Source organism: Morone saxatilis, unplaced genomic scaffold (assembly GCF_004916995.1).
Source record: "Morone saxatilis isolate NCDOM2014 unplaced genomic scaffold, NCSU_SB_2.0 Contig17, whole genome shotgun sequence".
NCBI classification, from domain to species: Eukaryota; Metazoa; Chordata; class Actinopteri; family Moronidae; genus Morone; species Morone saxatilis.
In genome coordinates this window covers 17,705,481-17,720,209 of record NW_023339729.1, presented here as the reverse complement: position 1 = coordinate 17,720,209, position 14,729 = coordinate 17,705,481, and the positions used below count along the sequence as shown (strand labels likewise).

Below are 14,729 nucleotides of genomic sequence, written 5' to 3'. Positions count from 1 at the left end.
TTTGATTATGCCATGTATGGTTGCAATGAGCACTGTGTACCCGATGAGTACTCTTGAAATTTGGTGTTGTACTAAATTTAAAAGCAGCAGAGGCTGAGCTATTCTGACTTGATGGTGTCTTTCAAAGTCGATGATCCCATTTTGTAAGACAGACGTTCTGTTAAAAATCAGTAGTTCTTAATCTAAGGTAAGTCTCAGACCTAACAAAGCTCAATGTGTTATTTAATGTTTTCACAGGCTAAGCAGTACTGCTCTTGACAAATAAACAGACTTTGTAAAATTGATGGAGTGTCCCTTTAACGGCATACAGAGGGTTAAAACTGTTCATACACATTGTTTTGCTGAATGTAAATCCATAAGCCAAGTCAAAAATCAAAAGTGTTTCCAGTGCACATTTATTGTCAGCCAATTGCAGATCTAACAAACTGATTTCCTTCATATAGAAACACAAGTTGAGAGTAGCTCAGTAGTCTCAAAACTACCCAAATGTTTTTAGACAAACAGAGCAATTACAGCAATGTACAAAAAATATATTCAAGTGTTGATGGATTAATTTTTGGACATTAAATTTTCACCTCAAATCTTGCGAGTACAAAGTAAAGACAATGCACACACATCCTATCCATAGAGACAATTAGAAATGACCAACGTGATTATAAAAGAATTTAATTAATTGATCATACTATGCTAAATAAGTTATTTCAAGTGTGTGAACAGTGATACAGTGACACAAAACAATAAATTGCTCCTCCTTAGTAAACACATCTAATTAAAAAACAAAGGAATGTTGACAGAAAGGAGCGTTTCTGTTCATGCGGAAAGTTAACCCACTGTTTCCAGCGTGATATTTACATGTTAATCTTTACTGTAACTCTGCTGGGAAAAATTACAGTGGTACTATTCATGCTGAGTATTACCCATCAAAATAAAACATACATCCTGTGTGTGCCTATCATAAATACATTTGAAAGAAATCCATAAAAAGACAATTCAAGATGATTTCAAAACAAAATGTCAAATTAAAATGACTTAAATACTCACAGGAATGTAAACATTGCATGTGTTGTTCACCACTTCTCTGTCTTACAGTCTTTCACTGCATGAGGCTGAGGTGTGATAGCTGTCCCTGAATGCAATAAACCTTCTTTGAGTGACAATACTCTGCCCATAAGAATGACATCTTGTTCCTGGATAGTTCTCTGTATCTCTTCTACCAGCTGGAGTCAAACACCTTCTTGCACATGTTTGAGTTCTCCTGGTGAAGTGGGAATTCAGACCCAGGGACGAGCTGCTTCTTGCTCTTATGCGACACAACGCTCTTCCCTGATGATAAGCTCTCATACTTGGTCAGGTATTCACTGAAAGCAGAAGATGGAGAATAGACAATTAGGGTTTGAACAACCTGATTTAATAATAAAACCCCAAAGAGCCTTGAAACTTTTTTTTTCGGGAGGGTCTCACAGTACCTGACGGGGAAGGTAGTTTTGTCCATCTGCATGCACACCAGGAAAGGATATTTAGAAAACTGGACAGTAGTGATGAAGTCCAGCGATGCCTCTGTTTCGAAGCTGACCTCCACACCCGCTCTCATAAAGTCCATGTCCACTGTAACGTTGCCAGTGACCACTAACGCTCCCCTGAAACGAATAAAAACCAAGTGAAAATGTGTCCAACGGACAGAAAATAAGATAAAGTAAAACTTGTGTTTCTTCATATGAAAATACAAATATTTTACAGGGTAAATGTCCAAAAAGCATTTTAATTTTAATTTTATTTAAATGTATCTTTACCTGTGAAATGGAGTTACACATGTGATAGGATATATATAAAATCACATGTCATCTGAAGTTATTACATTACATTACTAAATGTCCAAAATCCACTTCACAATTTGTGAATTTTTCACATTTAAAATAGTGTTCCACAACACAAACATGAGTTTTTGAAGTTGGGTAAAAGTGGTAAAAAATAGGGAAATTATTATTGTTCTATTTTTCATACTGGGACATATTAGAGAGCGGTATTGTTACTCACATCAAGGCCATTTAAGGGAAGTTAAAATAAATCCTGTTTTGAAAGTTTTAGGTGTTCTGATATATAATAATATAATAGTATTTTTCACAGCAGCCATTTTGACATGGAATAGTAGGGTAAACACAGGTGTTACCATTTATACAAACTCAGGCTCAGTTCCATTCAGGTCAAACAGAGTCAGGGTGCTGCTATTGTACACGTTGGTTCACTGAAAGGCTCTGCTACACTAAATAGAACAGAACCTCACTAGTAAAACCTGTGCTTATCTTACTATTTCATGTTAAAATGGCTGCTGGGAAAAAGGTATATTGTACGAGTCAGCTTCCATATTCTTCCATATATTTGTATCATACAGTTTGTATCAGTGGCTTAAAGGCACAGTTAAGCTCAGACACTACCAAGTAGAGTTTAATGTGTCAACTTCCCCTTATGTTTCAAATCAAAGTCTGTGCCAACCGGCTGAACATCCAACCTCTGTAACTTGCCGGCAGAGACATGCCTTGGCAAAGATGCCAGTGTGGTTTGTTCTGCTTCTATAGATAGCCTGCCTGTCTATTATCAGAGTGGACGAGGTACAACTATGCTGATCCATTCACCTGCCTCTGCCATTCCCCTCCGCACATGGGTCAAATCATTGTGAAGACCAAATTCAAGATCTGACCCTTAACAGTGATCTAGAAAAGCGATAGAAGCTCTTTGCTCTTAAATCATATTCTTGTTATCAATTTACATTGATAACATTGCATGTTTTTGCACCTTAACTTAAAATTCCCTTTTCTTTTCCATCGTTTGTAATCATAGTGGACATTTACAGAGCTGTAGATTAGATGTGTCACTAATGAAAGCATAATTATAAGGCACTAGGACAGGGTATTGTTTCAAATGGCTAGTATAAAAACTGGGTTTTAGTCCGGATACCAACATTTCGTTTTATAACTTCCTTTGCTATGTTAAGTTCTTGTTAAGTAACTTCTCAAACGCATTATCAATAATAAATAAATGAAAAAAAGAATATTTTACCTATTCAAATTAGTTTTGGTTCTTGAAATTACTGTTAGGGACAATGTTGTTGGTAAAGTAATAAGGTGCATATGCAGCCCTTCTTGCACAGGAAAATGACACCGTATTTAAATGTTAAAAATCTGTGGCATTGTTCTTTAAATCCTGTTTCATCACCAGATGCCGCAAGCAAACCGATACCAGCATGATGATGCGCTCCATTTTCAGTGGCTACTGTTGTGCCTCGACTGTAATGTTTTAAAATAGAGAACCAGACAGAGCTTACGTCATATCCACACAAACCTAAAAATGAGACACTCGCGAAGCACAATACTGGAGCGTGTTCAACGTGCTGGTGGAACAAATGAATCAGACAACACTTATAGACCATCTAAAGTTCACATGAATCCAACATCAACAGAAATCTATTTGCAGTGCGGTGACATAGCTTGAACTTCTAAAACAACTTTCCTTTCAGTCACAAAGGTTGTTTTTTAAGAATTGTCTGCCTATCACAAAGGCCTTTGCCCTGCAAGTGTATTACATCACACTGTACATACAGTACTTCAGAAACGTACTCAGTGAGATAATCATTTACGGTTGTAGAGGCTGTGACCTACTGTATATACACGGCACATAATATTATTTAAAAGGATTGCTGATGCCCTAATTCAGCTACAAGACAAAAACAACTGCAACAGCTGTTTTATTGTATTGTCTCTGAGCCGTACCTGTTGTTGACGCTGGTCTTGGACTCCCTGTACCACAGACTGATCTCCATGCCTCCAGAGATGTCAATGGCTAAGCCTCCTTGGAACTCTGCACTCGCCTTCAGACCGGACTGCAGCTGGATCACCTGGAGCAGAGAAGGTGAGCAGGACAGAAAATTAAAACACACAATGAAATACTCGGTTATGTCTGAAATAGCCACAGCAAAAGGCATAAAAAATGCCACATCCTCGTATCAGCAGTGCACATTTAGACCCTGTTCCAACTCACTAAGCTCAACAACTGACATTATTAACTTGAGTCAAATACTATCTGTATTCCTCTGACCAAGTAGAAAAGTACTCATACATATATGGCAAAATAGGCTGTGTGTCAATGTTTTCCTAAATGGCCCATATAGACTGTAATGTAACATGCAAGTAGTATGTTAAGTTTAGGAAAACTAAAACAAAAGCAGTCCTGACTGTTGACTGACTCTCCAGTGTCAAAGTCTATGCATTGTGTGCCCAATCCTTCTGCTTTGCAGTTGAATGTAAAAACATTGTGAGAATTTCAAGCTGTTGAAAAATGATCAATACTGTTATTTTACTCGAGTTGTTGTTAAATCCTGTTCTCCTTTCATAAACTTCATATAGCCTAGGTCATCGCCAAGGACCTAGAGTCAACGACCTTCCTGTCATGCCCAACTCAATACTACTGGCAGTCACTCTCGTTCGTAACCATACCAAATGTAAACTTTAAACACTAGGATGATGTTCACCTATTATATTAAGGTGTCATGTAAATGGGGCATCAGTGTAGTATACTGTAGTAACTGCTTACCTCAGAATGATCAGTCAACAGGATGAGACCCTTCACTACATTCATAGGCTCTCCGCTCATGGAGAACATTTTGGACATGAGGTCACTGTAACCCTTGAAGAAGGTGACGGGCCGCAGCTGGACGCCGAACAGCAGAGCTGACATTCCAGCAAACGACTCCAGGTCTTCCTCTCCCTGGTCTGGTGTGGCAGCTATCAGTGACTCCAGACCCTGGGCCTCAATTGCCACCTGGAAGACAGGAAGAATATCAAAATTAGTTCAAAGTAGCAATTCGATAATGATCTGTTCTGATATTTCACATACACTACATCAAAATTCAAAAAAAAAAAAAATTCATGAGGACAGGCAAAGCAAGTACAAGGGTCGTGTATGAAAACAGCATAAAGCAGCAAAAAAACATCAAAATATATGTTTAGTATATATTACATTAGTTCACTTCAGTTTCATTATGTGGTTTCCTTACCTGTAGCCCATGTAGCGTTGCTCCTTTACTAGCACCATACATATTCATGTTGCTTCTCCTCAGGATCCCAGAGCCTGAATACAGGATGTCCAAACTGTATGTGGACGTCACATCAGCAGATTCTGTAAGAATGAGGATTTTAAAGTACTCAGTCAACATACATGGACTGTTGTGATGTTATTTAAAAGCAAATAATAGTGAGACTCAAAATGGTGTGAAGCTACCCCAAAGGTCAATGCTAATGTTTGACTTAGTTGACTCAAATCTTATTATCTTTTTTCTTCACTTCATCTCAGATTCTAAATCTTGAAACAATATAGTGTGTAATTTATTTCAGGCTTGGAAATAAGGTTTGATTACTTACGTGCCATGAATCCCGAGAATGCAGACGATGACCCAACCTTTGCAAAACGATCGTAGTTATGGGAAATCATGTCCCTCATAGCTTGTTGTATAACTTTGCTGAAAATGAAAAAATATATATATTGTACAATAAATGGCTGCAATTAAAACTCTTTCTATTTATGTTCTGTTATACAAATGCTCTTTTTTTGTGTTCAACTCCGAAACTCGAAAGGAAAGGTAATTTCTGTTGCTCCATAACAAACCTGGCAGGCAACTGGAAGTGGAGGATATCCTGGATCTTAGATAGCATGTACTTGTTCATTTCATGAGGCAGATTTCCAATAGACAGAAGCAGATTCTTGACTTCCATGTATGACGGGTTGCTACTGAGGATGACGTCAGCAGCAGCAGCTCTCACATTTTTCTCATAGATCCTTCGATTCTGGTGGTAAACCCTGTTCACTGTCTGCTTCACCTACAAATGACATAAATATTAAGTTTCAGTTGTTGTTATATTCTAGCTAGCTTCACATAGCAGAAACACTCGAAAACATCAGTTAAAATGAAGTGTCATGTACACAGTGGCTTACCTCATTGGTCATGAGTTTGACATCGTATCTCTGCAGAGAAGTGAGGGCGATGGTGCTGTAAGCTCCCAATTCTGACTCTGCATATTTGGTGAAGATGGGAATAGCCTCCGGAAGCATAGAGTTCTTCAGAGCCAGAAGATACATCTGGACCTCGGACTCTACCTGTGTGCTTTCAGGACCGTCAAGAAGCAGCTTCTTCACCTGCACCACTGTCTGTGAGGTAAATATACAGCAGAAGATCATCAGTCAGCTCTTGGATTCATTCAAATTGGTTTTGTTTACACAGTATTCCACAAAGAAAACACACATTTCAGCCTATTCAACAAGTTTTACATTAAAATAGGCACTGCATTCATATGTAACTTGTCATTTATTAACTTCTTGGAAGCTTACCGGTAAGTTGCACCCTCCTTTCTGACAAAGCTTATGGACCAGGGCTCCCATAATGATCACTACTGACTCTTTGATGTCAGTGCTGCCAATCTTTCCATTTGAAATATCCTGAAAAGGAAATTTTTATCATTAAAATTCAATCAAAAATATTCAATGCTGGCATATAATTTCAGTATAATGTAAAATGGTTTTGCAGAGTTATTCTTAAAACAAAATTTTAAATATCATATATTACATATGAGCAATTAATGAGGAGATTTTTCCCCACAAAATTAATTCAAGAAAAAAGCTAATACAATTTGAGGGAATTTGATGATTCTCTGAGTATCAGCTAATGGACAGTCCATAGTAGTTGAAAATACAATTTACCAAATTGATCAAAACAGGAAGTAAGGTGAGGTGTTTTTTTAACCAGTACCACTTTTGAGTGCAGGTGAAGCACCATTTCCATATATAAATCACTGATATGTACTATATGACAGCAGGTCTTAATCTTTCCTTTAATTAGCCAGTTCTGTTTTTAAGACACTCACCAGCAGAGCCTGGAGCATCCTCTCATTGGGATGTGAAGCAAAGCCGCATGCATAGAGAAATCTCTCCTGCAGAACCAAACCTTTGGTGTCGGTGAAGTTAAGAAATTCAAGCATGGCATCCAGAGATGCAGTGGTCTGGGAGGAGGTCACAGCATCCACCACCTGAGGTCTGAAGAAGGTAAACACAATAACGGTGAGGTAATGTTCTTGGATCCTCACATTCTCAATCTTAAAAGGTAGACTAATTAAAAGAAACCATAGATTGATGAAATCAGTAAGTAAATTAAGATGTAGGGAAGAAGGAGGAGCTTGTTTACAGAGATGTCTTGCTGGCACTCTTCAGCACTTTGAGGATCTCGTCCTTGGACGCCTTCCTAATGCCCTGGATGAGGGCCAGGAAGCTGCGAGGAGCCGTGGCTTTGGACAGGCTTGCTGGCTCCAGCAGCTTCTGTTGAGTCTGCCAATGTTCAAAAAGCTAAGGGGGAGAACACACGGGAGAGGGGATTAGGAGACAGATCGTCTTCAGTCAGTAATTACAGTACAGAAATATACAGTATCTATTTACCAATACAGTGTTACTTAGAAATCGCTCTGTAATAATGACTCGTGCGACCCAGACCTTCATACTCCATACTAACCATAGAAGGGCTGTAGGCTTCAAAATGTTAGTTGTACTGATTCAGTAAAGAGCGTGAGAGTGCCACCTAGTAATAATGACTTATACAAGTTCATGAAAACAAGTTAGTCAATTTTAAAAAATGTTTTACTTACTACTTAACTCATAATTACAATTACACAGGGGCGATGATGATGGAAACTTGAAAGATAAACAATAATTGCAGTTTGTTGCTTAACTTTAGTTTTTTTTTTCATAGTTCCTCTCATTTTCAACATATCAACATTGCTAATCCCTGATCGTTAAGAGAAGTCAGATGGGGCAAGAAACACAATCAGTCAGATCATACAGGTTTTAAACAAACCCCTTTAACCACTTATTTTGAAGAGAAAACCAAGGCCAATGGTAAAATTATCACCTCATCCAAACCCAACACAATTTGACCACTTTTTTTGTGACTTCACTGTAGCAATGCCGACATGCTCCCAGATTTTAGCAGTAACTCTGATGAGTTAAATGTTATCATAAGAGAGCCAAACACCTAAGTTGTAATAAACAAAAATTATCCTTAAATATGCAAACTGTTGCAGGAAGGAGCTTCAGGTAAAATCTGCTATATGGTCCACTTTGTGTGGTATGTGTTTTGTTCTTGACTTGCTATGTTCACAAGAATGTGTCCACAGACAGACAGATGCCACAATGAAATCATTATATGACAAATCATTCTAATTATTATGTGACAAGACTAAGAGTCTGAAGCCATGTCTGCAGCTCTGTGAGGTTGTAAACGCTAATTGCAAATTCTACCATGTCAGTATGCTCAAAATGAGAACATGCTGGCCCTTAGCAGGTATAATGATTACCATGTTCACATGGTTGATCATGTTACCATGCAAACATTGACTAATTAGCATTTCAAGTACAGCTGGTGCTGATGGAAATGTAATTAGTTTTGCTGGTAATTTTGTAAGAAAACCAGAGTATTAGAAAATTGGAAATTTGACCTGATGATGGAGCTAGAGGAAATTTTAAGGAATCACCAAAATCATCATGATTCGTCCTCTGGGGACCAATATCTGTACAAATTGTCATGTCAACCTATTCAATACTTGAGGTAATTCAGTCTGGAACAAAGTCATTTAATGGAGCATGGCTAAATATGGCCATGAAAGTTATGATTTAGTGTGTGAAAGTGAACAGATACTCACTGATGGACAGCCCTTGCACTGGGATTTGACCTTCTCCGCCACAATACCAACAGCAGCCAGTTTGGCATCGATTGACTTGACAACACCAGCCACATCTTTCCCAGCAACTTCCAGCGGTCCAGCCTCTGTCCCTACCAATGTGAGGGTTTGCCTGGAAAGCAAGACATTTTAAATTTAAAGTGCGCCCAATATTAGAAATGGCAGCTTACTTAAATTCTTTGTTAAGGCATTTACTTGGACACGACTTTGGCTGCAGTAGATCTGTGGGTGTTGACAGCCAGTGAGTGTGTTTCGTCAGCCACGGCCGAGCGGATGAAACCATCTTCGAGTGTGAACACTGTAACAGAACTGGACTTCTTACTCACACCCATAACCTGAAGGGGAACACATAAAGGCCAAATTTATTAGTCATTCAGTAACAGTCCAGTTTGAGCATTGTGAGTTGGTCTGGATGCTGACATACCTGACTGTGTGTGGTGAATCCGGTCTCTGCTGTCTTACAGGTCTCCAGGATTTTGGTTCTTGTCACTTGACCTTTGACCGCCTTGTACTCAACTGTGCACCTTCCAGACACATCATTCTGTTCACAGACATTAAGTTTGTTCACATTAGCTATATGTAATAAAATATAAATGATGTGAATACATGTGATGGGAGTATTATCATGCCATTTACCTCTATAACCTTCCCAGTTTTGAGCTGTACTTGCAGTAAGCTGGCCAGCCCTCTTTTAAGGTTCTTGATGGTTGCAGGTTCGGCCCAGTAGGAATAAAATGCTTTTGCCTACAGCAGACACGTAAAAAGAAAGCAACATGTTAAAAATAATTTTATGCTTTTGAACAATGATCCCAAGACAATCTGTCCAGCAGATAAAGCAGCTGCTGCGTCCAACAAGCTACTGTACGTGCTGCCGCTCACAAAGCTCAGTCAGTTTTCCTTCTACATGTGTGCATGGTCATGACATCAGAGACTATTTACATTACATGCAGAAATAAAAGATATTCTTTGAAGTGCCGATCAAAAACAAAACCAGAATACTTTGGTATTAGCACCTCAAAATTTTAAAAAGACTCAACCTGGCAGGCAGTATGCTGTCTCTAATTATATTCTCAATACACATCAGCACACAGGAATGACCAGCATGAAAGTTGGGTCAGTCTTATGTTTACCTACGTTATGGGATATCATATTAAAATAATGGAACCAAAGCTCAGCCAAATGAGCTTTGTTCATCTTGAGAAATATCATATCACAACGCAGAGTTTCCCAATGAGGCTTCAGTTTTGCTCAATGATGGACTCTGTGTCCTGCTCATCAGTGAAGAAACCAGCCTATTACATCATCCTACGCTGTCTCCTATACAGTATGTAATTTATTTCTGGTGCTCAGCCACAATATCATCTAGGACCACCATAAATAGATTGCCCACTGCTACTCTGTGTATTTTTCCTGCAACAGCCTGCCATCAGTATAAATAACAACACCGGGGGAGACACATCTATCCTGTATCACACCGTTCATTCTTCCAACCTTCCCTCCACACTGAACCAGTATTAATCCCGAGAGGTAAAGTTTAGCTAAGACTTGTTTTGTTTTGGTGAACAATGGTTTAAAAACCAGTGTGTAGGATTTAGTGGCATCTAGCGGTGAAGTTACAGATTGCAACCATTTGAATACAGATCAGGTCTTTCAAGCATGTAGGAGAAACTACGGTGGCACTATCTAGAGTCAGTGTTTGGTTTGTCCGTTCCGGGCTACTATAGAAACATGGCAGCCTCCAAAGAGGACACGTTCCCTCTGTAGATAAAAATGGATCATTCTAAGGTAACAAAAACTGAAGGATTTCTATTTTCAGGTGATTATACACTAATCAAAACATATCTATTAATATTATATTCAATTCCTGCCAGTAGATCCTCCTAAATGTTACACACTGGACCCTTTATGCAACAGTGGACATTAGAGATCTTGGTACCATTTCTTAATAAAGGGTTTAAACATTATAACTAATTGTTTTACTTATACTTTATAAATCTGTTCTAGGCCATTAATAAGAACACATTTTAGGTTTTCGCTAGTGTTAATTTGTTTTATTTGGTATTAATTCAGTTATAAATGTTGTAATCTATTGAGAAATGTTCAATAAGATGTTAATAAATGATGTCAGTTTCCTGAGGTTAAGTGGTCATACAGTCCAGTCAAAGAAATCAAAGGGAATTTTCATAACATGGCAACCCAAAAACCGTTATTATTTCTATTCTTATAACTTACCTATATATTCATGAATAACCATTCATAATAAACAACAAAAAGTTAGAACTTATAAACACTTTTTTAATAAAGGGTGCCTTATTAGAATGTTGTACTAAAGATTTTACTATATCTAAACATAACATGTAATAAAAAACATAATAACTACTAAAGCGGCTCTAAGAGGTTGTACTTGATCACAGTGAGAGATAAATGCTAATGTCAGCGTGCTAAGATGCGTAAAATGACAATGCTGATGTTTAGCAGATATGTTTATGCCACGTTCACCATCTTAGTTTAGTGTATAATTATCTATCTATCTATTCTAACATCCACTAATTAGCACTATCCATAAAGTACAGCTGAGGCTGATGGTAATGTCATTAGTTTTGCAGGTCTTTGGTCAAAACCAAAACGTAAAATCTCGACCTGATGATGGTACTAAGTTCATACAAACAATTCATCTTGAAAGAGAAATGAGTGTCGGTTCCAAATTTCACAGAAATTCATTCAACAGCTGTTGAGATATTTCAGTCTGGACCAAAGTGGTGGACAGACAGACTGACAGTGCCATCCCCATGCCACTATGGCTGGAAACTTGGGTGAAGAGATCTTTACCTTTGCCAGCAGATTTCTTCAACAGTATTTAGCCATGAACCAATGTCATATGATTATTCTCCTGGGTCCTTTAATAAGATATCTAACAACCAGCTTGCTATTCTTCATCTGGTGGCACTATTGGGATAGTATATAGTGATAATGATGTGATAACAGTGAATGAGTTTGGCTTGAACTCAAACATCTCACAGCCAGTAAGAAGACAGTATGAGCCTTATCCACCAACCGGGAGCCACTCTTTGAGTCAGGCTTGTTCATTCATTCATTGACCCTCTGAACCGGCAGACCTTTGCACACACACACGTTGTCTGGTATTTCCCCTGCCAGCATCATCACTCCAGCACAATGAGGGTAAGCTCATTAATTCTCTGAATACTACAACAGGGCAGTACTGGAAGTACATTACTGAATTTATAACATTACATGTCAGATGACAATCAGAAATTGGCTGATGTTGTTCCTATTCATTCTTTATGTAAAAAGGTGTTGTATTTCGACCATGATAAGTGCCAAGAGTGGAAATGATAATGCTCTTACCTTTCCATTTCTCAGATGCAGTAAGAAAGGTTTTGTCAGAGCTGCTAATTTAGTCTTCCCCAAAACGCTTTCTGCTGTGGATCCATGGAGGACGTTCTTCTTCTCTGATCGCCGGGACGCAGGGTTGAGCCTCACATTTGAGATCTATGAATGAGAGATTCATTCATTTGAGCAAACCATCACCTCTGAAGAACTAACTCACTCATATTTGACCTGACTAAAATTTACTATGCAATGACATCATATCCTATGTCAACATGTGACCAACATACCACCAGCTGAATCAGTTGTTCATCTTTGCTGCTGGGATCTCTCCAAACTAGGTTGACGTCCACATCGCTGGAGATCCTGTAGCCAGCACTGCCCTCTTTTGACCCCCTAGTCTTATCCACCAGCACCTCGGTGGTGTAGCTGAATTTGTACAGCTGGTTGTTGTTCAGCCGGGGTCCAGCAGCAGCACCACCTGAAGAAACACAAAAAACACAGCTGTAGAGAACACACGAGTGGAGAGTGGCGCTTTATATTACTGCCAAACATTTTCCAAACGTAGCTTTTAAGATACATTTTTCATTTAATGTCAGTTATAAATATCAACTAGTATAAACCTGCAACTTGTTACAGTAATTCATCCCAGTGAACAGTCATTTTCATTTGTTTGTCACATACTTTTAAAAGCAAATCTACACTTTAAACTGCCTTGCCATTAATGATAATGTAACTTTGACAAGATGACAAGGGTCCACTTCAATGAATGGGCTCAAAATAAATGACTCTATGTCAGTAATTCATGTCATTTTTAATAATGAAGACTGCCGAAATGGGTGAGTAAAAGCCTCTGTTAAAAGGCATTGTGCTTTTTTACCAAAATAATTCACAAAGCTGTGGCTCATGACAAGACAAGATGGATTCACATTCATTCTAATAGGTGATATAAATATAATCTGTTCGTAACAAACTGACAAATTAAGTCTTGCGGTGTAAGGCTTTCTTCAGCTTTGCATTCAAATATGTAATTCCAGGTACCCTTAACTTGTGTTTTAGCTTCCCAAATGCAGTGACAGGTATTGACATGAAAGTTGTTTTTTTAAAAAACTTCCATAGAATATACTGCTCTTTCTCTTTCTCTTCTTTCATTATTTTGTGTCTATTTTACAGAAATACTGTCTGCGGATAGCGTTGAGGTGACTCAATCAGCGGCCATTTAACAAGGCGTGTTCGTAGATAAAAATCTCTCCTCTGCTCTATTAATGACAAGCTTTTCTGTTAGATATGACATTAGGCCACGAGGGAGGACAGACTGACGTGTCAGTATTTGATTTCATCACCAGTCATTGAGGAGAACGTGGGGCTGAATTCAACAAATACAAATTCTGGGTCTACACTGAGAGATTCTTAGGGAACATCAGAAGCAAAACACCAAAAGATATAAAATATGTGTTTCTTCACTATATTCTTGTATCTTTCTTCACTATATTCTTATGAATCAGTGATGCCACCAAACAGAACATTATGTGAAGCTACTACATTGACAATGAAAAAACTACTCACTAAATCCAGCCAGGATTCATTTATATAAGGATTTTAAACACTAAAATGAAGCTCATCAATAATTTCCCAACTTTTCCTCTATGAAGAAGCCTCCAGGGCACACCAAAGTGCCATTTAGACCTACACATAAACTTCATAAAACATGACACATTTCTAGTAGTTGAGCTCTTCTTGTCCCAAATAAATGCATTCATCTTGCATTAAATATTCTGTTGTCCCCAAACATCCCACTACCACAAACTGTATCTACACACAGAAATAAAGTCACAACCCATCCACTCACCTTTGGCTGAAGCTGAGACACATGAGGCTGTACAAAGCAAGAACACAACGAGGGTTAACATTGTGTCTCCTCTCTCTGCAGCCAGAAGAATCAAAAACCGACACAGGAAAAAGAGTCAGTGGCTGAGGAGTCACTAAAGGGCCAAAAAAAGAAAGGCAAAGCAAGTCCAAGCTTCTCCTATTATGTTTTATCGGAGGGGAGGGCAGACTCCAAACTCCACGCTCAAGTACTAAGTACGAGATAACCAGCAAATCATTAACCTGCGGAGCACAGATTTGACAGGAACTTCTGCTTATTGACAGATGCAGCCAGGTTTTAATACAGCCGGGGCGGGATCTGCGTCTGCGCGCGGCCATGTGATCGATTAATCAGTGAAATGGGATTATCTGATTGATTCAAATGATCAATGGAGGAGTGAGACTCGCTGTCTAGGTTTCAAGCAGGCTGCATGATCTGACAAACAGTGAAATTGTTTGATTGAAAAATGAATACAATCAGCGCAAAAATATCTAATTTAGCAGAAATGTATATTTACCGAGAGGTGGTACAGAGAGACGTCTTCATGTTGGACACCTTTCACCTAATTTCTTTTTTAGGGATAAACAGTCAGTGCTTTGTCGGTGAGTCTTGGTTGGCTGGAGGAAATGGGCAGTCTGTAAGTAAACCGGCCCTCGAGCTCAAGTTACAGCATCCCAGGGGACCCAAAAAGTTTGGTACATTTCAGTATGAATGTGGGATTCTTCTTTTTTTTGGGGGGGGGG

General features: G+C 38.6%; 1 protein-coding gene across 1 annotated transcript; it reads right to left on the bottom strand.

Annotated features, from left to right (window-relative positions):
• Positions 1–389: 389 nt before the first annotated feature.
• On the bottom strand, positions 390–14,160 carry mttp (microsomal triglyceride transfer protein). Its single transcript, XM_035659867.1, has 18 exons — positions 13,969–14,160; positions 12,410–12,600; positions 12,138–12,281; positions 9,408–9,515; positions 9,196–9,312; positions 8,967–9,106; positions 8,733–8,883; positions 7,226–7,383; positions 6,909–7,077; positions 6,376–6,483; positions 5,983–6,195; positions 5,656–5,867; positions 5,412–5,509; positions 5,048–5,169; positions 4,585–4,812; positions 3,765–3,889; positions 1,467–1,637; positions 390–1,358 (listed from the first exon to the last, which is right to left on the bottom strand). The coding sequence occupies exons 1-18, from the start codon at positions 14,027–14,029 to the stop codon at positions 1,211–1,213; spliced, it is 2,664 nt and encodes an 887-aa protein (XP_035515760.1). The 5' UTR covers positions 14,030–14,160; the 3' UTR covers positions 390–1,210.
• Positions 14,161–14,729: the final 569 nt, after the last annotated feature.